Source organism: Ambystoma mexicanum, chromosome 11 (assembly GCF_040938575.1).
Source record: "Ambystoma mexicanum isolate Mex_15411 chromosome 11, UKY_AmexF1_1, whole genome shotgun sequence".
NCBI classification, from domain to species: domain Eukaryota; kingdom Metazoa; phylum Chordata; class Amphibia; order Caudata; family Ambystomatidae; genus Ambystoma; species Ambystoma mexicanum.
This window is the reverse complement of record NC_090934.1, coordinates 64,559,120-64,586,453: the sequence shown is the minus strand read 5'-3', so window position 1 is coordinate 64,586,453 and position 27,334 is coordinate 64,559,120. Positions and strand designations below refer to the sequence as shown.

The window sequence follows — 27,334 nt, the reverse complement described above, 5'->3', positions numbered from 1 at the left end:
ATAATAATAATAATAATAATAATATCAATATGGATGTGGAGGGAACATGAGCAACTTCACAGAACGGACATGAGTGCCAGAGAGTGGCTGGCTGTGCTGGGGAAAGACGTGTGTGCAGTGTTTCCAGTCTGTTTTTGCTGGCAATCATTTTGGAGGCGGAGTATCATTTCATTTCATTTCTAAAAGCCCATCTACCCGCAGAGCGGCGCAGAGTGGTGGAGAGTGGCTGTCTGTGCTAGCCGGGCTGCTTGGGAGCTGATCAATTTCTTCTCTGCCAGAGCTTGCAACTGACTTTAGCCAATAAGTCGATGGGCGGGTTGACTATTTTAGCTGTATCCTGTCTGATCATGGATCATTCCGATGGGGCTGAGGCTGGGCAGTGGACTAGGCATATAGTGGACCTACATTTTAAGGCAATCACTGCCTCCCCTGGTCAGGAGAGAAGGTGAGTCAAGGCCCCCAAGATTTGTTAATGACTGCGCAGGTAATAGGTACCCCTGATTTAAGCACTCCTCTCAGACCTGTTGGGGAGGAGGTGGAGTCGGCATTGCTGGTGATATCTGTGAGGGATCATATTGATACTCACTTGAATACTAACACTGACATGGTACATGAACAGGCACAGGAACCAGCAGCAGCAGTCGATATGTCAGCAGCAGTTGTGTCACTTGATCCCTGATGGAAATGATGGCTGATCCGGCCCTACCCCATACTGTCGTGCGGTTAGGAGAAAAGGAGGATTCAACGTTTAGAAGATCTGACAATGAGGTAAAGTGTAACCGTGTAAACTGGTTAAAAGATTTGGGGGCGGGGTCTAATGAACTCCAGGATGTGTAACTCGTTGAAAGTGAGATTACTCTCATTGGCCTAGCGGACAGGGAGTGTACGGAGAATGCCTCCATAATGGAGACAGAAGAAGATGCCCCTTCTGTAATGGCTGGACAGGCGAAGAACGATGGTCTGGAGGGTTGCCTAGAGCAACGCCAGAGGTTAGGATTCATTCCAAACCGTCCAGCCATCACCTCCTTTGTTTTTGCTTTATCCTCCTGAGTGGGTGTGCTCAGACATGGGTCCCATGCCTGCTGAGCATAGAGACCCAAGTTACATCTCAATGATGAAGCCCAACAAGGCCGAAACATGTTTGGTGATACTTGTGGTCTCGTGCAGAATGGATGTGACCTAGCAGTTCTGGCTGGACAGCTCCTTTTTGGGGTGGGACCATGCCTGATTTGCATATGGTCTTTCACCTTCTGTAATGGCTTGGCAGGTGAAGAACAATGGTCTGTAGGGTATCCCAGAGCAATGCCAAAGGCTAAAATTAATTCTAAACCTTCCAGTCATCACCTCTTTGTTTTTGCTTTGTCACCACGTGTGGGACTGGTATGCCCAGACGTGCGACCCGTGCCGGCTGGGCCTAGAGACCAAAGCTACTTCTCACTGATGAGGCCCAACAAGGCCGAAACATGTTTGGGGATTCTTGCGGTCTCGTGCAGAAGGGATGTGACCTATTAATTTGGGCTGGACTGCCCCTTTTGAGATGGGACCAAGCCTGATTTGCCAATGGACTTCCCCCTTCTGTAATGGCTTGGCAGGCAAAGATCGATTGTCTGGAGGGTTGCCCAGAGCACTGACATAGGCTATGATTCATTCTAAACCTTCCAGCCATCACCTCTTTGTTTTTGCTTGGACTAATGTTAAGCCACACTAACGTTTTACAACTGTTTCAGCGTCTACCAAAGTTGTGTGGAATAGATTCTGGAGATAAAGCGGTGGTGGAGTTTCCATGATGTAATCAATTTGATCATGTTTGTTTGCACGTAAGCTCTAAAGTGATCTATAACCTGTTGCTGGAATCAGCAGAGGCCCTGTTGCCATTGGGATTTGATGTTAGGGAAATCTGTGATCCCCAGCGGAAGCAGGTAACAGCTAGAGGAGGGACAAAGGTCCGGGGGTATACTAAGTCATGACAAAATAACAGGTGTAAACAAGCTAGTGGCTATACATGGCAGTGTAATCTTATTGGATGGGAATGTCTATTTCTCAGCGGGTGATTGGCGTGAGGACAAAACACCCTTAAAAGTTACATTCACTCGTCATGCTGACTCAAAAAGGCAGCTACCTGCACAAGGCCGATCCAACCAGAATTTAGGGGAAGAAGAAAATTGGGGGTGGATGGGTAAGGCTTTGGATACCATCAAAAATCAGTAAAGCTTAGAGTCGTCCCCTGGTGATTTTATATCGCTCGCCTCATGGAAAACTGAAGGCTTTACCCATCTTTTTAAAAATGTGATGGGCAATTTACTAAACTTTTATATTTTATGGCTCCAAGAAACCTGTCTGTCGAATACCTCATTAGTAGACGGTTTTCGTTTTTTTCTAAATCCAGCTAAAAAAGGCACAAAGGGTAGACCACTCATGGGTTTACTAAAATTAATAAGGAATGGTTTGGGGTCTGAGAGTTATAGAAATGAAAAACCATGACCCTTACATCCAATCTCTTACAATGGAAATGGGAAAGAACAATAGTTTAGCTACCAATTTCTTAGTAATTATTAACTTATATTGGAATATGTTGGCGTTTTGTGGACACTGTAGCATCGATGATTGATGATTTTAATGTCCAACAGTCAGATTCCTTGATAATTCTATGTGGAGATATTAACATAAACTGAATGGGAAAGAGCTGCCAGAATCAGGGCCTGCTTCTGGGTTGAACTTGAGGGAAAGAATCAAGAGCGACTTTTTGGCTGAGGGATTTAGAGGATGGCAATGTCCATATGCTAAATGGGCAGACACCAGGGGATATACCAGGGGCAACCGCGGGGGAGAGGATCACAGCACACCACTTTAGACTACTTTTTTGTGTCATCGAGTGTGACTCCTTTGATAAAATCATCAGAAGTGATTGCAATGGAGAATAGTGAACATGATTTAATTAAATTGATGCAGTGGCTACCACCACAAAAAAAGAGGATAGGTGGGAGAATGACGAGGGTGTGGTACAGGGCAGGAATAGGCTGCATTTGAAACCCACTGATGTCTCTTTACTGACCGATCAATACTCTTCTGCCCTGAGTATATCCAGTACAGGTTTGAATGACTTATCGACTTCGTGGAAGATTAATTGATTAGAGGGAAACCTGAATTTAAGCCAAAGTATTCGTGTGATGCGGAAATTGTGTCTAAAACACACCAATTACACGGGAACAGCAGGAAACGGCACCATTTACCAGGACTGATCCGAGCGGGTCATATTAAAAAGTGCAGACAACAGTATAAAAACTGGCTGACCTCTCATAGAAGCTGCATGCTGAAAAATGATGTGGAGCGGGTGTTCAAAATCCTGGCTTCTAATGATTCTAGAAACTAGTGGCTGGTGAGAAATGATTCTGGGAAAGGCTAGAGGGCTTTGCTATGTAATGTAGTACAGGAAGCCAATTGCATCACGTTTTGTGGCCGCCTTGTTTGCGCTCTCAGCAACTGAGAGCCCAGTCTTGTTTTTTGTGATGTGAAGTAGTGGAATTTGAGATTTGACAAAGAGGAGAAAGTGGATCTGATTTAGAGGGCAAGCAATTCACGAGCTCCGGTCCCCAACGGTCTCTCGAATTGCATGGTCAAGGTTGCCCCGGAACAATGGGCAGACTTTTGCATGATTTTGTATACTCAAATTATGAGACGGATGGAGGTCCCAGACTCGTGGAAGACGGGCATAGTGGTGCCGATCTTCTAGAAGGGAAATAGGACCGATCCAAAAAATGATCCCCTTATTGCCCTTCTCAATGTCTTGGGAAAGATCATTGCTTCCCTCATCCCCACCGGCCTGAAGAAGTGTGTGGTGGCATGAGGACACTATGATAGTAGGCCAACTGGTTTTGTGAAGGAGGTAGGATGCAGCTGGAATTTATTTTAGATAAATGTGCTTAAACTCAGGGCAGTAAAGTAGGGAATAAAAATCTATCTAGCATTCATTTTTCGAGAGTGCAGATAAAAATATACAGTGGAGGAAAATGCTAGCATGGGACTGTCCGGTGGATAATTTCTCCCGATTAAGGCGTTGTATACCAATACCTCAATGCAGGTAAGACTGAACCAGAGAGGCTGGCTGTCTCAAAGAATCCGCGCACGTGGAAGCTTGAAACAGGGCTGCCTACTTGTGCTAGCACTGGTTAATTTATGTATTTCTGATTTAAAAGAGGTTATGGGCACAGGTGGGCCCTTTCCTCCTAAAGTTAATGGGAATGTGGTGGGATGAATGATGTGTGCACACAATTTGGCCATTCTTGACCAAACACCCATTCGCCTCCAGCGTAAACTGACAACTCTTCGGGCATGCATGGCGGCCAATGGGTTGAGAATAAATGTTTATAAATCTGCAGTTTTAGTGTTGCAAAGGTTAAAGGGAAGAGAAATAAATAATTTCCGATGACTTCTGGGAAACAAAAGTGTTAACCCAGTAGAAAATTAAAATACATAGGAATCGGTATAAATTCAAGCCTGAACAATGCCCCATGCTTTTTGGAATTAAAATCTAAACTTAAGAACCTGGCAATAGAGGGTGAGTTCGTTCACAAAAATTGTGGGACAATTTTTGCTCCTTCCAGTAGTGAAATTATAAACAAAAAGTTATACGGATCCTGTCATATGGTGCTGAAGTCTCATTGTGCCTACCCTGGGAGGTTTGGGTCTGTCTGGGAGGGTTGTTGTGGACATGAATCCTCTGTATCCCCTGTTGTGTACCAATTTCAATCATAAGGCACAACCTGGGGCTCCTCAATTTGTAGTTTTGAGAGGAAATAAGGGGGCTGGAATCGACTGAGTGTGGGAAATGTGGTATAACGAGTGTTTGGTGATATGGGATGCGATTGACGCATCTGAGGACGGGCTGAAGAAAAATACAAAAGCCATAAATAAAAACCTATTGTATTGGGTTTAGGTTATGACAGAAATGGGGAAATCATGGTATAAATTATTTGATTACCTAAAAAAAGGAAACAAAGGCCGTGAATACACTCCCTAAATATTGAGTGAAATGTCCAAATCCCTATCATCGTGAGCTTTTGTTGAGATTCAGGATGCATTTGCTGTACACTACCGAAGTCTTAAACAGAGGATATCATGCTCCCTTGAAGATTGAAGGTTGTAGATTGTGCAATGCTGCAGAGGAAAAGCTGAGGCACTTAACTCTCCACTGCCCAACAATGAAGTATGTAGGATCTACATATCTGGGTGACTTTGCAATTGAAGCACCTTCAAGGAAAGCATCCAACTGGTGGGAAATCTTGTGTTGGGGAGAACATTTGAAACAGACATATGCATTAACAAACTTTTTGGATGAAATCTTCAAATAAGTTTGAATTTGATTGTTGTAGATGTTAACACGGATAATGTGGACCTTGGTAGAAGGTAACTGTCCTTTAGGATTTTTTTGCATTTGTCTAAGATTTTGAGAGTGCAAAATGTCTTGACTAAATTGTTGAATACTTTTTTTATTGTATGTTTTCTGATTATTTTGTGTTTTTTGATTTTGTATTTCTCTTTGTCGTTACTGCTTTGGTGGTAAAGCAAACATTATCGGATACAGGACCTCAATTGAACCTACCATATTATATGCCCTAAAAGTGTTCCCTGCAAAAGGACTTGCCTGGCTCCCAAAGATGGAAAGTAAAATCCTAAGGTCATTCTTAGAAGGGTGCCAGTCGATTTTGGAGTTGGGTGTCGCATCCCTTTTATCATTTTGGAAAATAGTTATCACTTTGGAAAATTGTGGTCTTCAAGTTTTTGCCCAAAATTAACTATGGCTGTCTGGGCAAAGACAATTTGTTAAATCGGGCAATCGATCATTCTAACAGATATAATAGATCCTGGTCACATTTATTTGAGATTGGACTGCACACAGTCCCGGAGACATGGCTCTACAGATTGAGGGGAAGAGCTGAAGACCAGAATCCATGACTCAGCCCTGGTGCTAAGCCATTAGGCCACAGCAAGGATTCTCCATAGTCTCTTTGAAGTCTTTTCTTATAAAGCTTTGCCTCCCTGCATTGATTAGGTTTATTCTCTCGGTACCCCTCCATACACTGTCAGTTTTAGAAAATATTGGGGCATGGGCGGGACTGCCCTGGGTTGAACATCTCTGCAGACTTTATACCGAACAGGTTGAATCGCTCCAACACATACTAACTCAATGCGCTACACTCAGCATGCAAAACGACAAAGCGTATAGCAAATTTGTTCTCCGTAACTCACACCAACTACGGAGCCCAATTTTTGAAGAGGAATGGTTGGTGATTGCAATGGTTGGTGATTGCATCAGCGGTGTTTCACATATGGCACCATATGGTAGTCAATAAATTGCCACTTTAGAATCAATTAATTTATAATAAGAAATGTGTTTAATGATTTGTGTACTAAGGGAGCGTAAAAGGTCACAAATGTATAACCAAATGCACTTAATTAATAAAAAATAATTCAACTAAATAAAATAAATACCAATAAAAAATCAAAATAAAAAATAGTTATTTAAGCCATTGATATTGAAACCTTTTCATATCGAGCTCCCCCAGCGCCCAATTGGATAAAAATAGTGTTCCCCCCAACTACGGGTTGTGCCCCTTAAGGGACCCAAAGGATGTCCAGCGGGCCCCAGGCGTATGACAATATAAGCAGATTTTCTACTGCTTATATTTTCCATACAAATCAGTCAACTTCGTCTTTTTTTATATAAATAACTGTCCTCTTAATCCCTTCTTATAGAGTCTTTGTCCCCCCGAGCACCTTCGACCCACCTTATAGGGGCCAGTGCCCCAGTTTGAAAACCACCAATTTAAGCATTGTAGCACATAGAAATCCCCAGGTATTGTTTGATACATAAGTGTGTCAGTCAATCAAGCAATCTGTAAAGTGTGCCAGAGTGCCCATATTTTAGGTATTTGCAGTAACACATTCATGTTATGGTGGAATGCAGGGCACTTATCTGACAGCAATACTGCCCATGCAGGCGTGCCCACCATAATAAGACTCTTATCAGAACGTTAAGAGCAGGTGACATAAGGAGACATAAGCTACCGACATTGGAACATTAGCCAATTCTTTCCAATTGTATCATAGCCGTGGGTACAAGGCATGTGCAAAGCGACATGCGTACTACACCCTGTCACATGGCATCTGGAAACAGGCTGTAGGGGGACGTTTCCCACTAGATATCAGGCATGACTGTTTCCGGAAATGCTTTCATTAAGGTTATGGTTGTGCTATATTCTTTAAAATTAATATGAAATAACCATTTTTTAGGTAACTTGGTTTTATGTATTTATTCAAATTTCGTATGCATTGCATAGCACCAACATTTAACCTTTTGGCACCCTCTGTGCTTTGAAACACTGGAGAAAAAAAAAACAGAACAGGAAAACAGTTGGATAGTCTAGCAAGTATGGGCAGCCATTGCAGACAGTTTGAGCGCCAGGGGTCCATAGTGTGTGCTCCTGTGGACTTGTGATTTTAAGGTCTTTAGTGCTGGCACACATCACACTGTAGCATCAGCTTTAGCTCACTATCTTTCACAGAGGAGAAATATCCAAAACATATCAGTCTTTGTCCTGCACTAGGCAGTCCAGCCCCGAAATGCTAGACAATTCTCCTCTGAACAAGAGTAAGGACAGCAACCCCAGACACATGTTTCGGTCCGGTTGAGTATCATCAGTAGGGTGGCTCTATAATAGTGAGCAAGTGGTCCATGTCATTCCCCTAGTAACATTTATAGTCTACAAGCTTAAACTCCATGTTCTGAACTAATGCCTGTGTGTGGGTGACCCCCTATGCTTGGTCGTAGAAATTGATTGATCCAGGGCTTCGGTGTTCATGGGGGAGGGGCACACCTTTCTAGGAGCTGTTGACTGTGAATGATTGCCTCCATGAGCGGCCCTGGCAGGTTGTGTGCTCCATTATTTCTAGGTCAGTAATACTAAGAGCGAGGATTTCTCACTGCAGTAAAAGGCTATGTTGATTCCAAGCACTCTCTGAAGATAAAGAGCCTTTTCACAGCTCAGCTTCATCCAGGGGTGAAGGGTGCTGGACCTATAGATGGGAAAGGAATTGTGGAGAATTGAAGGCAGGGCAAAGGCAATTGTGTATATGGATGAGTTAGGAAGGGGAGGGGGGGATATTGAGCATTCCGGAAAGAGCACGGGCACAATCTACAAATGCCCCTTGCCATTGACGACACTGCACTCGTTTGTAGAAAAGGATGTGCTATCTATTCTCTGTGACGGCAGCGGATCGTATGTGCACCCACAAGACACCACTACTGCGCTCCTGTTCCCTCTCTGTGCACATGCCCAAAAGCCCACAGTTCCACATCAAACAGTAACAGTGGATGTACACATATCCCCTTAGCAAGGTACAACAATTCCTTCAACACAAAGTAGAGTACACAGCACACTCTGATGGTGCTGCTCTATTTGTGTGTGTATTCTATTTGGTAGCAGGATGCCAGTTTCACCAGATAATGATGTACAATGTGAACATTGAGAGTGGTGGCAATCCCAGGGTAGACGGGCCTCACTGAAAAAGTCAGAAAGGGGGCGGAAGGGATTGGGAGGGGTTATATACCAGGGGCATGGGCAGCAGTGCAAAACATCAATATTCCCACATTGATGTCTCTTGGACCACTAATGACATGTAGGGCCTCATTACAAGTGTGCGGTCCGGTAGCAACGGTGCCAGTAAGCCTATCAGAACGGTTACCGGACCGGCACACTACGAGTCTGCGAGCGGCTGCCGTCCTGCCTACCAGGTCTGACCAGGCAGGTGGAACGGCAATCGCTCACAGACTTCCAGGGAAGCACCGGCATCGTTATTAACCGTGCCGGTGCTTGCCTCATCCCCATTCCCATTGAGTCCTACATGACTCAAATGGGAATGTGGAATTCACTTTTTTCTTGTGCCTGACTTCCAGGAACACCGGGGTCGTAATCCCCCAGTGTTTCCGTGGGGCCAGACGCTGGATAAATGCACAAGTCCGGCAGCAGCCTGCCGAATTTATCGACGGATTCTTAATGAGGCCCATAGTCACTTAGCTGCAGTGCATACTCAGGTGATCTTGAAGAGGAGCGCAGTAGAGGGAAGGACACACAAAGTGGTCTTGCTGGTCCTGTGTGGTATGAGGGTGGGGGTCCCGGGGTCTGCTCCGGGAGAAAGCAGGTAGAGCTTGAGTCTTGTTTGAACAGTCCCACTGATGACATGACTTTGATGTCTTGGCGGCGAGCCTGGCAGTGGAGAAGGGTTAGTAGTGGAAGCGGGAGGATGTGCAGGGATGCGTGGGGAACTGAAAGCTTGCAGAGGGATGAGGAGCGGAGATTCTATGCAGGGGTATATAGAAAATGCAATGTCCAAGGAAGTAAAGGGAATACCATGAAGGGATCTGAAGACAAGGTGCAGGAATTTAAAGAGACAGTGATTTTGGATGGGTAGAGGAGGGGAAGGGTTTGGGTAGGATGAAAACTGTTTCAAGAGAATTTTATTGAGGGGAACGCAAGAATAGAGAGGACAACCAAGGAGTGGGCACACACAATAGTCTAGTTTGTTGAGTGCTAGATTGGACATTAGAGGTTTAGAGGAGTGATGGCAGAGGTGCTGACTCATTCTTGGGAAATTAAGGAGGCTGAACATGGCTGCGGTGGCAGTGGTTGTGAGGAACTGGAAGATGTTCAAGTCACTATCACAGAGAATCTGAAGGTTGTGAGCCATGTCAGGCATGGGGGGGTGAGGAAGTCTACGAGAAAGGAGATGGGAGAAGGGACAGGTGGGTTGGCATTGGAGGCACTGAGAAAGATGACTTTGGTCTAGAAGAGTTAAATATGATGCAAGTTTGTATTGGTGCTGAGGCAGCTGGTTATAGATCGAGAGGTAGCATGAGTGAAGGAGAGAGGAGGAAACGAAGATGTTAGTATCTTCTGCAAAGAGGTGATAGTTAAAGCCAAATGTGGAAATATGTTTACTCAGTTATGAGGTGTAAAGCAGCATGAGGATTGGGAGAGGGGGAAGGAACAGAAACATGAGGCCACAAATACATGTGTTGTGTTTGTGAAGCCTTGGAAGGGAAGAGTGTCAAGGAGAGTCGGCAGATCAACTTAGTATTACATGTTTTCACCCCTTTACCTTTTACATTGTCTCTCTGGTTAATTTAGCATGTTGTGCTTCCTGATTGAAGCGGCAGGTCTCCATTGAAGCTGCGGCCAGAACATACTTTTTGTCTCCTGCAAACCACATTCTCGTACCCTCTTAATGGGGTCCCCGTGCGGGGGTTTCCTATTGTAAACACATAGTCCCAGACATGACAAACCACTGCCCTTGATACTAAGAGGAGAGAGCTGGCTTCAAATTGACACAGTGCATATCAAAGGTTGTTAGGGTTTCTTGTCTCATTTGTTGAAACTCTGCAGCAGGCACCATAGGGGCCTGTTTGAAGAATACACTATTAGTATGCTAATTATGTTAATTGCTGCCACCAGCTGTGCCCCCTGGCAACCCCAAATGACATCCCTGAAAGAAAGTTAGCAGCCATTAGGAGCAAACATCTTTTTGTTCACACCAGAAAATTGTTAAGTGATCCCTGGCAATGGGGAAAAGCAATGGCTGTCTAACCGCTATAGATGCATAATATTTGTAAATGTTATGAAAGTGCAGTATAACCAGACCTGGTGAATGTGAAGAGTTGGAGCAGAGATCTGTGCAGACAGTCCTTCACAGCCAAAATAAGCCATCTCTTCATCCTTTTCTTCCCCTGTTCTCCCTGTCCATCTACCCCTGTATCCTCGCCTGGGAAGACTCTAAAGAGATCCTACCTGGTTTGCCTAGTGATTCCATATCGATCAAATTTGAACTAAGTGGGGATTATGGACAGGATAGTGAAAAACGTACATCAGTATACAACACCATTGAATGCTGGATGAAGGCAAATTAGATGTGCCTAAATGGTACCAAAACCGAGCTAATGATCTTCAGATGACCCTGTGCTAGAGAAAAGCTGAGCCCAGCATACTCTTCATTCAATATTAAAAAGACACCAATCATAAAATGAGAAAAAGTCAAGACGCTGGGCATCTGCCTACAGGCATCACTGGGAGCAGAGGCCCACATAGCTGACCTTAAAAGAAATTGGCAATACCATCAAAAACTACTGAAAGAAATCAGACCTCTGTTAAATCAGCAAAATAGTGCCACCATAGCCAGAGCCACAATTCTCTCCCGATTAGACTATGGTAACTCACTACTATTGGGCGCAAACAACAAATGCTTGAAACAAAGCCAAGTGTTCCAGAATAACGCCACAAGAACCATCACCGGCAAACCAAGAAGAGAACATATTACAAATGACAGGAGAGAGCTACACTGGCTAGCCGTAGAGGAGCGCATTATTTTCAAATCACTTACTCTGGTCCATCGATGCTTTTTTGGAAAAGCCCCTGCATACTTTAAAAAACTATTCAAGTGGCACGAGCCAGGCTGCAATCTTAGATCAACTAATAAAGGCCTCCTCCAAGTGATGCCAGCAAAAAAGGCAAAGGGACTAGGCAGGGCCTTCACGACCAGAGGAGTTCTTAAATGGAGCAAACTGCCCTCGACACTGAGACTGGAAACAAACTATCTATGCTTCAGGAAAAACTTAAGACACTTCTGTTCAAATAAGAGACCACCATGCTCTAGTACACCCACTGCACCAATCACACACTGACACTTTCTGTGTGGCTAATACCACTGTCTCGTTGTCCTGAACTTATCCGTCTTGTCTTCATGTAACGCGCTCCGATGGCCGCGGGCTGCAGCGCTATGTAAATAAATACATTTTAAAAATGACCTATAAAGTCATTTCTAAGCAAAGAGACATTTTTGACAAACACCCCGGAATATGAGACTGGCATTTTGTATCAATATTTGATGTAAAGTCTCATTTTGGTGAAAGAACATACACTGCCGGACATTTTAATTGGTCCCCTACTTAGCAGAGAGGGCTTGCCTATATGAAAGTGGTCCCCTCCGTGTATTTAGCACTCCTTTTGGTAATGGGTGTAATTATTACTTGAAATCCAGGCAGATCCAGGTCCTATGCTATTTTACACCGATTACAAAATTGAATCGGTTATGCAAGCTGACATATCCTGAAGTGGCAGACAACATTGTCATGGATTGCTATGGAATCTGCCGGCTTCTTGCAGGTGTGAAAAACATGTGTGAGGATTATTAGGTATGATGTGTATTTTCTGTGTGTTCCCACCGTTTCGTAAAATCTGAATGCCCGTGAAGGAGTCCAATTCTGACACCTTTGCTAAGCGCTGTATTACAGAGTGATGGAGTGAAAGGAAGTATGGGAAGAAAGAGGGAGCAAATGGAGATAGCGTCTAAAAGTGAGCTGGGATGGTAGCGCAGGGGGCAGCACGCTTGTCTTAGAAGCCAGGCAATACTGAACATCAATGCCCGGTGCTGGGCTTAGAGGCTGGACTCGGGCATGAAGTGTGATATAAAAACCCAATTTATTTTTAACGTAGGTAAGAAAAAACTATTTGGAAGCGAGGGCGTTTGGCGATAATAATGGTGAAAGCGTGAAATGGAAGTTGGGTAGTAGGCTCGGACTGGCCTATAGGGCAATGCCTAAACCAAAAAGCAAAAGGCTACTGTGGGCCACTTTTTTGGGGTCAAAGTTGGCCACTTTTTTGGCCAATGTGGGCCAGTTTGATGAGTTACTTTAGTATGTGGCTAGTACTTTGGACCTTTGTTGCTGAATACATATTTGCATCACATTTTATCAAAAAACTCCCCCTTGGGTACTATTTAAACAGCCTGTCAGAAAAGGAATGAATTGCCATTTCAATTGTGGGCCACTTTTTCATTGGTGCCCAAGACAACTTTAAGCCCCAGCCCGACCCTGCAGGGTAGGATGAGTAAAAAATACTAAAATGAAATAAACGCAGGTGGGGAGCCAAGGAGGCCGATGGGCAATACGCTGGCAAGAGCTGGATGGCAGAACGGGTTCAGTAGTTGGAGAAATAGGTCTGAAAGGTGACGTCTGGCATGTTTTGCCAGTGGTAGGATATTCCAGACGGAGCTTGCGACCCAATGCTCTGTCCACGCTTCTCCCAAATGCTGTCTGCGTACGTGTAGTCTGCCTCCCAGCTGCTCCCGGTCAGTGCAATCCCCAGGAATCAAATTTAGGAGGGGCACACAGGAGGCCCAAGACAAAAGTAGGGAGGGCCACAGACAAAAGTGGGTGGCTGCCTATGAAAGGTTATGTGTGATGTCACAAGCACTCCTGCAGAGAGGCTTTTGTGCACACCAACTACCCACATCCTACTGCACCTCCCCTCCCATCAGAATGCAGGCAGGAAACCATTCAGTGACGAATGGCCCATCATTAGCAGTTTCCTGCGCTGCATTCTGATGGGAAAGGGCTGCAAGCTGCTCTGCACACTGTGGAGGTCGCTGTGCAGAAGCCAGGCAGGAACACGTGAGAAGTGGCTCGTGCTCATGTTCATACCAATGCCAGAATACATTCCAAGATCACTGGTAGCTTTCAGACAAAAGGAGAGTATTTGCTGTGTGATAGGCAGACATTTGCCTTAGTGAGTGTCGCAAATAACACCACGAACATAGAAAACGGTCACTGCTCGCCTTAGGTAGGGGGGCACAAGGGGAGGCCCAGGATTTCAGTGGGGGGGCCCAGGCCCTCCAACCCCCTCGACCCCCCATAGCAACGCCACTGCTCCCGGTAGGTGCCTGCGCTCCTCTCCTTGGAAGCAGAGTCTGCGGCTTAAGATGGCGTCCTATCTGCCAGAGTCGTGTGTTTGTGTTAATATGGTAGGATGCTTGGGCACCAGGGACCCATGGCACTGCCTTTACAAAGAGTGCCTGTGTTTGTCGTAGGAATTGGTATATCCGCGTTTGCTCTTTGCGCGAGAGTGCCTTTCATCCACGTTTCAATTCTTTGCCCATGTCGGCAGCACAACCTATTGATTTTTCTTGTATTGACCATGTTTCTTGTGTAATCAATTAGCATCTCAAATACAAACTTTAACCTTGAATTAAAAAAAAATAAAAACGCTGTTTGACTACCTGCGAGTGCGCCGCTGGGCGCGCACGCGGCGATGGCGGAGCCGGGTAACGGATGCCGGCCATGAGACGAGCAGCCGACCCCTTTAAGCGGTGACACACACGCTTCTCTTTCGTGAGCTGTGGGTGACAGCCAGTCACTCATGAGTGACAGTGATTTATGAGTAATGTAGACACAGAAACATGATGGTCCCAAAAAGCACTGCTTCTGCATTACATTCCAACACGCCAGAGATCTCCTCTCCCACTCCTGGGTGTCTTTCTTCCTCTGGTTTTCTCCACACGTGTTGCTTGTTCCTCCCAATCTAGCAAGAGAAAAGCTGGGCGACTGCTTACAATGCGACCGGCAGGGGCGCTAGTTTGATCATAAATGCAAGTGGGTTTAGTTTTGGCTCCACGTGATGAGATGCACTTGCTATCACACTTGCTATCACACTTGCATTTCCATCTCCCAAGCAGGAATTCAATGTTTTCATTGTTTTCTTTTCCAGCAGTTCACTGAGATGGGCCCTTTAAAAGTCCTTCACTGTGAAGAAGCGACCACAGGAACCACATGGTTGCTGGGAACCTGTCATATATTAGTTTTGGTAGCGCGCGGCCGACACTAATGCTTGCAAAGGGTATGCGGAGCACATCTTTGCACCACTGTCCTGCCTCTCAGAAAGTGACGCAAATGAAATGAGTGCTTTGTGCTCCTTTCACTTGCACTGCTTTTTCACAATGTGGCCATGTGGCACACCATCAGAATACCCTTCCCTTGGCATTGTCTACTTGCCCCTTTGCCCCTCTTTGCCTCCACAACTCACTCCATCGTTTCTTGAGGGAAACATATTAATATCACGGTGTCTGTCACTCACACATAGTAAAGAACCTGTTGTAGAAAAGAGCTTAACAGAAAAGAATGTTTCCAACATTATCAGAGCATACATCCTTTATCCTAGAATGAGCTATTCCTGGTCTGGAGAGCACAAAGGTGTGAATGCCAGAGTGATAGGGCTTCTATTGACGATAATCTGCAGAAAACACTGTGATTTCATAGGTTCTATTCTATTAATTGGTATTTGGCATTGCACACATATGCCACTGGAATGTCCCTGTAATGCTGTAAACCCTACCCAGGTGGTTGCAGGCCAGCGCTTGTATCTGAGAATGGATGGTGCGTGGGTGGAACACTTCACATATGGATCATGATGGTCTAATGCAAAAAACAAGGGGGTCCTGGGAAGTCCCTCTGCCAGACATTAGTCCTGGTTACGAGAGACTTACCCAGAGTCTTTAGCTCACTATCTTTCACAGAGGAGAAATATCCCTGCATATCAGTCTTTGTCCCACCCACAAGGGCAGTCCAGCACCGAAATGCTAGGCAATTCTCCTCTGAACAAGAGTACCAACAGCATCCCCAGACACATGTTTCGGTCTGGTTGGACCTCATCAGTAGGGTGGAGCTGTGCCTCTCTAAGAATAGTGAGCAAGGGGTCCACGCCTGGATTCCCCTAGTAACTTAGGGTGAGACCCAAAGTTACTTAAATATGCAAATTGACAAGGGGGGTGCTGGGAGTTTCTCTGCCAGACATTAGTCCTGGTTACGAGAGACTTACCCAGAGTCTTTAGCTCACTATCTTTTACAGAGAAGAAATATCCCAAACATATCAGTCTCTGTCCTGCCCTGGGGCAGTCCAGCACCGAAATGCTAGGAAATTCTCCTCTGAACAAGAGTACCAACAGCATCCCCAGACACGTGTTTCGGTCTGGTTGGACCTCATCAGTAGGGTGGAGCTGTGCCTCTCTAAGAATAGTGAGCAAGGGGTCCACGTCTGGATTCCCCTAGTAACTTAGAGTGACCTAAAGTTACTTAAATCATGCAAATTAACAAGGGAGGTCCTGGGAGTCTCTTTGCCAGACATTAGTCCTGGTTACGAGAGCCTTACCCAAATTCTTTAGCTCACTATCTTTCACAGAGGAGAAATGTCCAAAAACATATCAGTCTTTGTCCTTCCCTGGGGCAGTCCAGCTCCGAAATGTTAGGCAATTATCCTCTGAGCAAGAATACGAACAGCAACACCAGACACGTGTTTTGGTCTGGTTGAACCTCATCAGTAGGGTGGAGCTGTGCCTCACTACAAATAGTGAGCAAGAGGTCAACGTCTGGATTGCCCATTTAACTTATAGTGAGACCCAAAGTTACTTAAAATATGCAAAAACAATGGGTGTCCTGGGAAGTCCCTCTGCCGGACATTAGTCCTGGTTACGAGACCCAGGCCCAGATTCTTTAGCTCACTATCTGCTGTGTCTAAGACCAGGGATGTTCTATGATTGTGGTACTATCTTCTTGCTGCTGTCTCTAGGATGCCATTGAGGTGTGGAAGGTGTTAGGTGCCCATTGGTTTTTGCAGAGAATGCCTTGTGTGAAAGAACGAAGTAGATGAAGGTGTCCTACATACTAACAGGGGGCGGGCATGGTGTAACACACGTGCTCCAATCGTAGTGCTTCATGGATGCTGGTATGGGCTATGAGTGCCAGACCTGCAGGACAGAGTCTGGCTGAGAGTCTTGAAATGCAAATATTGTGTGCTCCTAGATATTGTAGCAGTGGCTCCTTCTGGCTTGTGGCTTCTTGTGTGTTAAGGGTTTTCTGACGATAGTGGTGGTAGTATAAAGTCGAGGTTCTTATGCCACCTCCGCCTTCATAAGCCAGTGGAGGGCAGGAGAAACTGGGCTCCTTGCCACCTCCTGCAAGTCAGAGTAGGTGTTGGCCCAAAACATTGCAAACACCCCTAAGCCACTAAGCCAAACATTAGTGGGATTGTGTGGGTCTAAAAACGCCAGACTCCCACTTCCCTAGGCCTTCCCCAGGCACGTACCCCCACTTTCTGACAGCAGACCCTTCCAATGGGGAATGGCAGGCAGAAGGCGGGGAAAGATGGTTTCCTGCTCAAGGGCACCCACATTTCTGGCCCCGACAGTAGTCAGTAGCTGGGTAGGATTTGACCCTCAGCTTATAAGGGGAAGGACACCCTTCACTTTCCTCTTGGTCCCGCTCCATCCCAGGTGCAAAACGCACGTCCCTATCGGGCACACTTAGATCAGGAACCTCCCAAGGAGGTGAGAAACGCCCCGGTGCAAAATGACCATCAACACAGTTTGCATCACTGTAAAATCGTTTGTTGTGGTCACAGACTGATCAACATATCCACATGGCTTATTTATAAAAAGCATGATTATGACACTTTAACCATAATAAATGTTTGTCCCACTACAATAAAAGCCGGCATGGGGCAAGACCAACATGGCTCCATGCCACTGCTTGACAGTCTGCACAGGGGATGGCCAAAATAGTTGCCAGAACCACAAAATGACTGACCCAAACAATATGGGGACAGTGCTGGACATCCTAATACCCTGACACCTAAACCTCCCCTGATCCCCCTCACGCGCCAGCCTTCCTTGTCCCACACATGACTAAAGGGTCAGCTTCTATGCAGGAATGTTTTACCCATATTGCTTATCTCAGCGGAAGTTGTGTTGGCAAATCCAGGCCAGCTAATGCTTGAATAAAGTTGTCTACGCTGAAAGTAGAATGCTTATGCCCTCAAGGAGCGGTGGGCATCTGTCCTGCAGACCCAGAGGGCACGACTTCTAAATATTAGAAAGAAGCACTGGACAGCAAAGATGTTAGCAAACAGGGGCATTTCAACCATATCTGGGTCTCTACATGTGTCAGGTACTGCAAAATATGCTTTGTAGAAGCTTGGAACAAATGCCTCGCACCAACCGGTGGGCTATGCACAGTGCTTTGAAGCCGATTCAGCAGTTACTTGTTGCCTATGGAGCACCTCTAGTGCTACCAGGATGTGGCCCCAAGGGCCACAACGCAGCTGGAGAACTGGACACTGTATTGGTTCCAGAGTATCCCAAGGACACTACTGAAAGAAAGTTGACATGGGCGAGGTGAGATAGGATACGTTTAGAAGCGACCGGGACCTGGCGAGAGAAGTCCAGCACAGGGAGAATGAGATCTTACTAGCCCAAGAAGAACATAAGGATATGATATCATAGGTTATTTATAACGCGCTTAATACCCAGAGGTTTCGAAGGGCGGACCGGGGATCGAACCTGCGTTGCTCCGTGTCGTCTTGCTTCCAAGGCAGCACGTTGCCCCTGAGCTATCCTCACATGTAGATAGAGAGAGGTACTAGTCTAGGTTGATGATACCGTTTTTCACACCTGTACCCAATGGTTAAACGGTTTTACAAACAAGGATTGAGATGCACTAACCTGCACGTGTGGTCGAGCAAGTGCCCACCTACCACTCCCTAAGAATTGAGAAGATGGTAGGTGGGTGGTGAGCCTTCTGTTAGTGCTCCGCCAGCATGGACATTGTGGATGCTCTTCTGACCGCAGTCTTGAGTGGTTAGTCTCCTTCTTGCCATGCATAACGCCAGTGCCAAAACTCAGACCAGATCTATGCTGGTTTAACTGCCAGAGCTGCAGAGGAATAGCAACGCAGGTCGTGCCGCCAGAGATTTTTAAGTCTGGTGAAATTGCAATAGAGACTAATGGATGAGAACAACACTGTGGGTTTTGGGGAGCGACTGTGTCAGCGTGGACATTTTGGAAGGGCATGACCTCATAGATGTGGGAGAGAAGTGTGAACCACTTAGGGAAGGAACTGCTTCAGAAAGGGCCTGAAAGTGATTCTTAAGGCTTCACTGATATGTGCAACAGTATAAGGGATGTTGACTATAGCATCTGTGCACCTATAGGGTCACAGCATTGCTCAGATGTTTGCAATAGCATAACACATAGTTGAAGCTATTTTAGAGCATATATTCTATTTACGTATATTTATGCCCCTCTCCATGCAAGGAGAACATCATAATAGAAAGAAAAGTAAGGATGGGTTTTATAAGAAAACCTCCTATTGAAGGGTCTGATCTTTGGCTCTCCTGATGTTTTGGACAATGACTCCCCTTATACCTCAGTAATTTTGACTGTGATGCTTAGGTTTGATAGGAATACTAGTCTAAAGCTTCTGGAGAATCTAAGGGTGCAGACAATTGTCCTATAGTAATCATGGAAGACATGCATGGACCGTAAGTGTTGTCCAACAGGGAATTGTGTGGATTTACATGTATATTGGAAACATAAACCACTCTCTGTGAAGCATTAAATGGATTAGCTGGCAGAACGCCATAAACTGTGCTTTCCTCTTTCAGCGGATGACGCATGCGGAGGGACTTTACGTGGACAAAGCGGGATCATCTCAAGCCCTCACTTCCCCTCGGAGTACGGCAACAATGCAGACTGCACATGGACCATACTCGCTGAGCCCGGGGACACCATTGCCTTGGTGTTCACGGACTTTCAGCTGGAAGACGGATATGATTATTTGGAAGTCACTGGAACAGAAGGATCTTCTCTTTGGTATGTAGATGACGTTCTCTCCTCAATGGGTTATGTATACAGAAGGAAGTTGCATCGACTTCTTCATGTACTGTTGTTAAATGTCCCTTTGGTATGTAGATGATGTTCTTTCCACAATAGTTATTTTATACAAAAAATAAGTTGTTTCAACTTCTTCATGTATTGTTGTTAAATGTCCCTTTGGTATGTAGATGACGTTCTTTCCTCCATTCTTTTTTTCTTTATACATAAGGAAGTTGCATCAACTTCTTCATATACTGTTATTAAATGTGTTTTGGTTTGTAGACATTATTCTTTCCTCAATGTTTATTTTTTTTATACAGAAAGAAGTTACATCGACTTCTTCATGTACTGTTGTTAAATGTCCCTTTGGTATGTAGATGACGTTCTTTCCTCAATTAGTTTTATTTACAGAAGGAAGTTGCATCAACTTCTTCATGTACTGTTGTTAAATATCCCTTTATTATGTAGGCAACATTTATTTATTTATTTATTCTGATTTATTAAAAGCGGACGTCAGCCCGGGGGCATCGTGGCGCTGTTACATGAAGACATACATAATCTGGTTACCGTGGAAGGAAGATGGTTACAAAGCAATTTTCATTACAAGACACATTTCGTATCAGACACATTTCGTATCAGACGTATGCGAGCTGGTGTGGGTGAATGAAGGATGAAGTTAGTTGAATAGAGTGGTTTTGAGAGATTTGCGAAAGGAATACAGAGAAGGTTCTGCTCTGAGTGAGTTAGGGAGGGCATTCCAGAGCATAGGTGCTATATGTGGGAAGCCAATGCTGCTGGCTTTGGCTCTTTTTACAGTGTGTACTCGGAGTTGGTTGGCGTGATGGCTTCTTCTGGGATGGATGGAAGAGTTCTTTGTTATAGTTTCAGATAGGTAGGGGGGTGCTGTGTGATTGATGCACTTGTGTGTGAGAGTGAGGATTTTAAAGTTGATTCTTTCCTTGACTGGGAGCCAGTGGACAAGTCTTCTGGCCTGTTTTGGGGATGTGTAGTGCAGCGTGGAGGGCATTGTTTTGCACTATTTGGAGCCTGCTTAAGTTTTTTGACGATGTGCCTGTCAGGAGGGCGTTGCAGTAGTCCAATCTGGCTCCTATAGTAGCTCTGGCTATGGAGAGGCAGTTGGGCGTGGTGAGGTAGGGTTTTATGGCGTAAATGAGTTTGGTGGTCAGAGCAGAAGCTGAGGCGATGGCGCTGGTTTGTCTAGTCATTGAGAGTGTGGCATCAATGTAGAATCCTAAGGTCTTGACGGCAGAGGAGACAGGTATGATAATACTGTCGATGATCATGTGAGAATAATCGGGGCTGAGTTTGGTTAGTGTTTCATTGGGGGCTAGGATGATGATTTCGGTTTTGTCTCCGTTTAGGCAGAGACCATTGATAGCCATCCAGGTTTGGATAGTCGAGTAGATTTTGAGGAGGGCTTCTGAGTCTAGGTTGTAGTCTCCGGAGAAGGGGAGAAGAACTTGCGTGTCATCTGCGTAGTTTGTGTACGCTATGTTGAGGGAGTCCAGTAAGTCAAAGAGGGGTTTGGTGAATAGGTTGTAAAGGGTCGGTGCAGTGCAGGACCCTTGTGGGACTCCACAATTTATAGTGGTGGGGGGGCGCTGTCCTGGTCAGAGTACACTTTCATGGCCCTACCTTCAATGAAGGACGTGATCCAAGTGGTAGCCTTGTGAGAGAAGTGTGCAGCATTGAAGAGGTGAGATGTGAGAATGCTGTGGTCGACCAGGTCAAATGCTGCAGAGAGGTCGAGCAGAAGGAGGAGAGCAGGTTTGCCTTTGTCCATTATTTTGGTAATTTGATTTTTTAAATCTAGAAGGGCAGTTTCAGTCCCATGGCCTTTTCGGAAACCTGATTGTCTTTTGCCTAGGATAGTGTTGGTTTCCAGGTAGTGTTGGATTAGATTGTGTGCAGCTTTGTCTAGGATTTTGAGGAGAAAGGGGACGGTGGTGATGGGGCGATAGTTGTTAGGGGAGGAAGGATCGAGAGAGGGTTTTTTCAGGAGCGGGCGGACCCAGGCTTCTTTTAGGTATTGTGGTACAGTTCCAGATGCGAAGGAGGCATTGATGAAAGCCGTAATGATGGGGGTGAGGGATTCTGAGCACTCTTTGATTAAGAAGGGTGGGCAGATATCCCCTTTGCAGGTGGAAGGTTTGATTTTTTTGAGGAGGTCCTTGACGTCCGTCTCTGAGACTTCTCTAAAAGCAAAGAGGGGTGTTTGTGAGAGAGAGTTGTTGGTGGAGGGTGTGGGCAAGCAGGTGGGGCTGTTGAGAGCTTTGCGTTGGGAGGCTATTTTGTCTTGGAGTGTTTTAACTTTATTGAGGAGGGCAGCCTGGATGCCTGTGCACCATGCTTCATCCTTGATGATTTCATCTCGGCTGGAGGCAGGTGTGGTGAGTTCTTTGAATATGGAGAATATTTCTCTAGATTTGGAGCTGGCATTAGTAATTCTCTGGTTGTAGGATTCGGATTTAGCGTGGAATATGGCTTTTTTGTAGGTCAAAGAGATCTCTTTAAAATCTTTAAGCGAGGATTGGTTAGGCACTGCTTGCCATCTGGATAGGGCTTTGCGTTTCTTGGTGCGAAGGTCAGATAGTTCTTCAGTGAACCAGTGCATTGATTTTTTCCCTTTTTTTTCTTCTAGAGGGGCAATTAGATCGATGGCTTGAGTGAGTGTGCTGGAGTAGATGTTGGCTAGAGAGGTAGGGTCATGGATGAATGGAGGCTTGAGTTCAGGGATATCGAGGAGAGGGGCGAGGTTGGAAGCAGTGAGTTTTTTGGAGCTTCTTACTTTAGCGGGTGGGGCATGAGTTAAGGTTTTATGAGTGGGCGTGGTAGGAATGGAGAATTGAATGAGGTAGTGGTCCATCCATCGGAGGGCCGAGATGGAGGTAATTGCAGATGAGCAGTTGTGATCAGCTAGCCAATCAATGGATCTGCCTTTGTTATGACTGGGGGCAGTAATTTTGTGTTCGAACCCCATGTTTGATAGTTCTTTGGCTAAATTTGCGGCTGCTTTGTCCTTCGGGTCAGCTAAACCAAGGTTAATGTCCCCTCGAAGGATGCTTTTGGTGGTGCTTTTGAGGTTGTTGCCTATGTTTTGGAGGAGTTGCTTTTGGTAGTCAAAGGGTGATCCTGGTGGTCTGTAGGTGATAAAGAAGTTTATGGTGCAGTTAGGTAAGAGGGCTAGTTTAGCAGTGAGGAGATCAGCGTTGTTGTCCCATTGTTGATTACACATTCTTATGGAGAGGGTGTCTTTAAAGATGAGGGCGATGCCGCCACCACCTTTGGAGTTTTTACGGTCCTGTCTGAGAATGGTATCGTTTTGAGGGAGAGCGAGGTGGATGGATGGACTGGAAGCTTCATGGAGCCAGGTTTCGGATATGGCAAGTAGGTCAAGATTGTGGGTGGTGAGAAGGTCATTCATTTCAATGGCATGGGCATGGACAGAGCGTGCATTGATGAGAGCGCATCTTAAGTCTGGTCATAGAGTGTGTGTGTTGGCGTTGGTGGTGTTGGGGGTGGGCGGTGCGTATTTGGGTGTGTGAGGCTGGGGCGTGATAGATGCAGCGTGATGGGTGCTAGGGTAGTGAGCGTGGTCAGAAAGGTAAGTCTGGGCGGCTGATGTTTTTTTTTTTTTATTCAGAAAGAAGTTGCATCAACTTCTTCATGTACTGTGGTTAAATATCCCTTTGGTATGTAGACGATGTTCTTTCCTCAATTCGTTTTAATTTACAGAAAGAAGTTGCATCAACTTCTTCATGTACTGTTGTTAAATGTCCTTTCGGTATGTAGACGGCCTTCTTTTCTCAATGTTTTTTTTTTATACAGAAAGAAGTTGCATGGACTTCTTCATGTACTATTGTTAAATGTACCTTTCGGTATGTAGACAGCGTTCTTTTCTCAATGTTTTTTTTTTTTTTTATACAGAAAGAAGTTGCATCAACTTCTTCATGTACTGTTGTTAAATGTACCTTTGGTATGTAGTTGACGTTCTATCCTCAATGGGTTTTTATACTGAAAGAAGCTGCATCCACTTTTTCTTGAACTGTCCTTAAATGTAGTGGTATTCTGAAATGTTCTGTAATTTATTGGGTCTATTTGCAGAATGGGAAGTGCAACCTTTGCACTTGTCCATGTAGGTTCACATTTCAGAAGCTGTCACAGGCTGAGTAATTATAGTGAATGTTGAACTTTGTAAAAATAAAACCTCAAAAGGCCATTTTGGAACCTTTCAGAGATGAGGTGACATGCTCTTACCGCTTCTTGGGAAATGCTATTTTTAATTATATGTTTGAACTTCTTATATTTGCCAATATTACAAACTGGACAGGGTGCCCCAATGCAGAGAATCCAGCATGCCAAAAGCTGTTGTGTCCATGGCATGGGCGGATAATACTGATGTCCACATATATAAGTCATTTCCAGACCTGGTTTCAACACACACATATACACAATCACACTGCACGCACACACCCTCACTCAAACACATGCACACTCATAACTAATCATGCTTAAATAGGCTAGCATTTATCATAATTTAGCAAAAATGTGTATGATGTGCAAAATGTCTAGCATTTATTTGAATGCATATAGCACTTTTGCCAAAGTACTGTCCAATCATAGTGCTACACGTGGGTCTTCAGAAGAGTATGAATGGTCTGCCCAGTTGTAGAGACGCGAACATGAGGAGGAAGAGAGTTGCAGAATGTCCAGGCAAGCAAAGAGAATGAGCAGAAACGAGATGACGCGCAGGTGGTTAAGGAACTCGAAGAAGATGATGTAGAGATTGAGAGCAAAGAGAGTGGAAGGAAGAGTGACATCTGATGAGGGCAGAAGGATGGAGTGGAGCAAGAACCTGGATACATGTATAAACAATACAGAGGAAGGGATGAAGAATATGAGGGTCACATGAGTGGAGTGAGTTGGAAGCCAGAGAAGCAGTAATATAGGAGCGATGGGGTAACACAAACATAAGGCAAATAGCAGCATTGCTCACTGAACGGGGGGATGGGGGGCAAGATCGGAAACAGAATTGCCAACCAAGAGAACAGAGCCGTAATCAAGACCAGATAAGATGTGAGGTGATTAGAAGTTCAATGAAAGCTGAGAATGGGACTATCATGGCAAATACTGTTGAGATGGAAATGAAATATGCTATCAGTTTTAGAGATGTGAGTAGAGAAAGAAAGACAGCAAGAGAAAGAAAAAGAGTGAAAGAAAGAGAGAAAGCTCAAATAGAAAGAAGGCAAGAGAGAGATAAAAAGAATGGAATAAAGAGAAAGAAAGAAAGAAAGAAAGAAAGAAAGAAAGAAAGAAAGAAAGAAAGAAAGAAAGAAGGAAGGAAGGAAGGAAGGAAGGAAGGAAGGAAGGAAGGAAGGAAAGAAAGAAAGAAAGAAAGAAAGAAAGAAAGAAAGAAAGAAAGAAAGAAAGAAAGAAAGAAAGAAAGAAAGAAAGAAAGAAAAAAGAAAGAAAGAAAGAAAGAATAGTCAAAAGTAACACCTACGTTACGAACAGTAGGTATAAAGGGCAGTAGGAGGTAAGAGGAGGTTGGGGAAAGGGTCGGGTAGAGCAAGAAAAGCAGGAAGAAAGAGGACCTCTCTTTTGGTAGGATTGAGTTGGAGAAAGTGGGATGCATCCACTTCTGGGCAGCTGAAAGCCAGGCAGAAGCAGTGGAGTGTAGTAATATGGGTACGATATCACTATAATGTGATACACATTTCATACAAGAAAGGATCGCCATATCTATCGTCAAGGTCAGTCTGTATAGTCCCGTATTACCAAATTACTGTGAATGCAAGCAGATGCCCATGGCCAAATGATAATGATGTGTTATTATATAGCACTTACGCTTAAGCGCTTTATATAGAAAAAATATACACCCAATATATCCCAACCTGTGTTGGTACTCATTTATCGACCTCAGAAGGATGAAAGGCTGAGTAGGTGTTTAAGAACAGATTAAATCAGTGACTCACCCCCTGAAGTGTGCCTGAAATAAACCTTTGATGAGTCTAGCAATTATTGTATAGAATTCCAGAAAGACACATTATTTGGTATTCCTATTCTTTCTTATTTAGGGTCACTGCTCAAACTGTTGTGGAACCCCTGCTCTTTATTATTATAATTATAATATATATATATATATATATATATATATATATATATATATATATATTTTTTTTTTTTTTTAAGAGGCCTGGACAAGAAAGCCAGCCACTCCAGAAGCAAAGAGCCACACTGGCCCAAGGTTAGGAAGTTGCATTAAAAAGATAATAATAATTATTATTATTTTTTTTTTAGGGGTATCAAGGGAGACCACTTGCGACCCCTGGCGACCCCTAAATGTCGTCCCTGCACGGAACGCTGGGGATCGCCAGATTGAAAGGGGCGGGCAGAGGGCATTTGGCTGGCCCAGGGCACAGAGAAAGTGTGTGGGTTGGGGCTGTAAGATAAGAGTGACGTCAGTGAAGTGGAGTTTCGGGAAATTCGAGAGCGGTAAGAGCTGAACGAAGGCTGCGATCGAGAACGTCCTGTTAAAAGCAATGTATGGGGCAGAGTCAGGTACACCTGTGCTCGGTGCTCTCTGGTGTGATAGCACGTTTACCTGGGGGACTCCCGGCGGTATTAATCCATGAATAGCCGGAGTAATACATGTGCAAGGAGCGGAGGCGGTTCACTTGTCGGCCACACGATCATGTAATCAATGAAAAGTTGTTGTGTGCAGTTAATCAACGTGCGTGATTGGATTCCACTGTCGTGTCATGTGTTGGCGCTGGGAACACTTTAACCACCGTTTAGAAAAGACTACCACCCAGAATATTACTGCACCGCCTCTGGGGATAATGGCCCCCCAGAGTCAATTTCCTGAACGTTGCTCTCCAACTTTCCGCGGGTCGATTAATGTGCGAGTCATTTCCTTTTAGGACCTTTCTTCTTCTGGGAGCTGTTTTATCTGCCCCCCAGGGGGCTCTTGCAGAGGAATTCACTGCACTGGAAGTCCTAAACTAGATTACAGGCGCGCAGGCCATCATTATCGATTCTCTGTTAAAGCACTGCTATACTCAGTGCGTGCCTCTAGGCTCCTCCTTGACTAGTTCCAGGTCGCCTGCTTGACCTGCTGGACCGCCACACTTTTCCTCTTGCCTACCACCTGACTGCAGTGCTGTCCACACAATCTCTTATCAGCAATTGAAATGGACATGACAGCCACATGCCTGTGGCTGCGTGGCAGGGGGTAGTAGGCGCATGGTCTCTGGACACACGTCTCAGCCATGCAATGGACTGTTACATTCACACTGGAAGCGTAATGGGCTTGCCTATTTCTTCCTAACAACTCGACCACCAGCTGCCCGTAAACGTCAGAGGATGAGCCGTCCGTATTCACCGCCTGTTGCTCCGCCCACCACATTCAAAGATGAGCCCTGGCCAATCCCGAGGAAGTAGGAGGGGTTTAGGATCAGTGCACAAAGTGGGGTGTTGGCAGGGCCATCCTGAGCTGCTTCCTTCCACGAGGCAGTCATTATAGAAATATTGCATGGGTGCTTCTATGCCCGGGTGACCTTCCTTGCAGGTACTCGGGATTAAGTGCCTTTACACACGATCAGTGGACTGGGCGCTTCATGCCGGTAAAATGGTCCTTGGAGTAGTGAGGGGAATGGCTTGTCAGGTGCAGAGGGTGCCACTCTCTGATGAAGTGGGGAGATACTGCTCGGGTAATATGCCCTTCATCACCATGCGTCTCTCTGAATGTGGTTGGGTGATCTTGCAGTCAGAGGCAGAGCCAGGG

The 27,334-nt window shown here is 45.2% G+C and overlaps 1 protein-coding gene across 1 annotated transcript in view; it reads left to right on the top strand.

Moving 5' to 3' along the window:
* Nucleotides 1-27,334, top strand: part of CSMD2 (CUB and Sushi multiple domains 2) — a 2,010,406-nt gene that overhangs the window by 798,168 nt on the left and 1,184,904 nt on the right. The window contains exon 5 of the mRNA XM_069622557.1: nt 19,317-19,524. Within this exon, the coding sequence (XP_069478658.1) occupies nt 19,317-19,524 (208 nt within the window). The remainder of the gene's footprint in view (nt 1-19,316; nt 19,525-27,334) is intronic.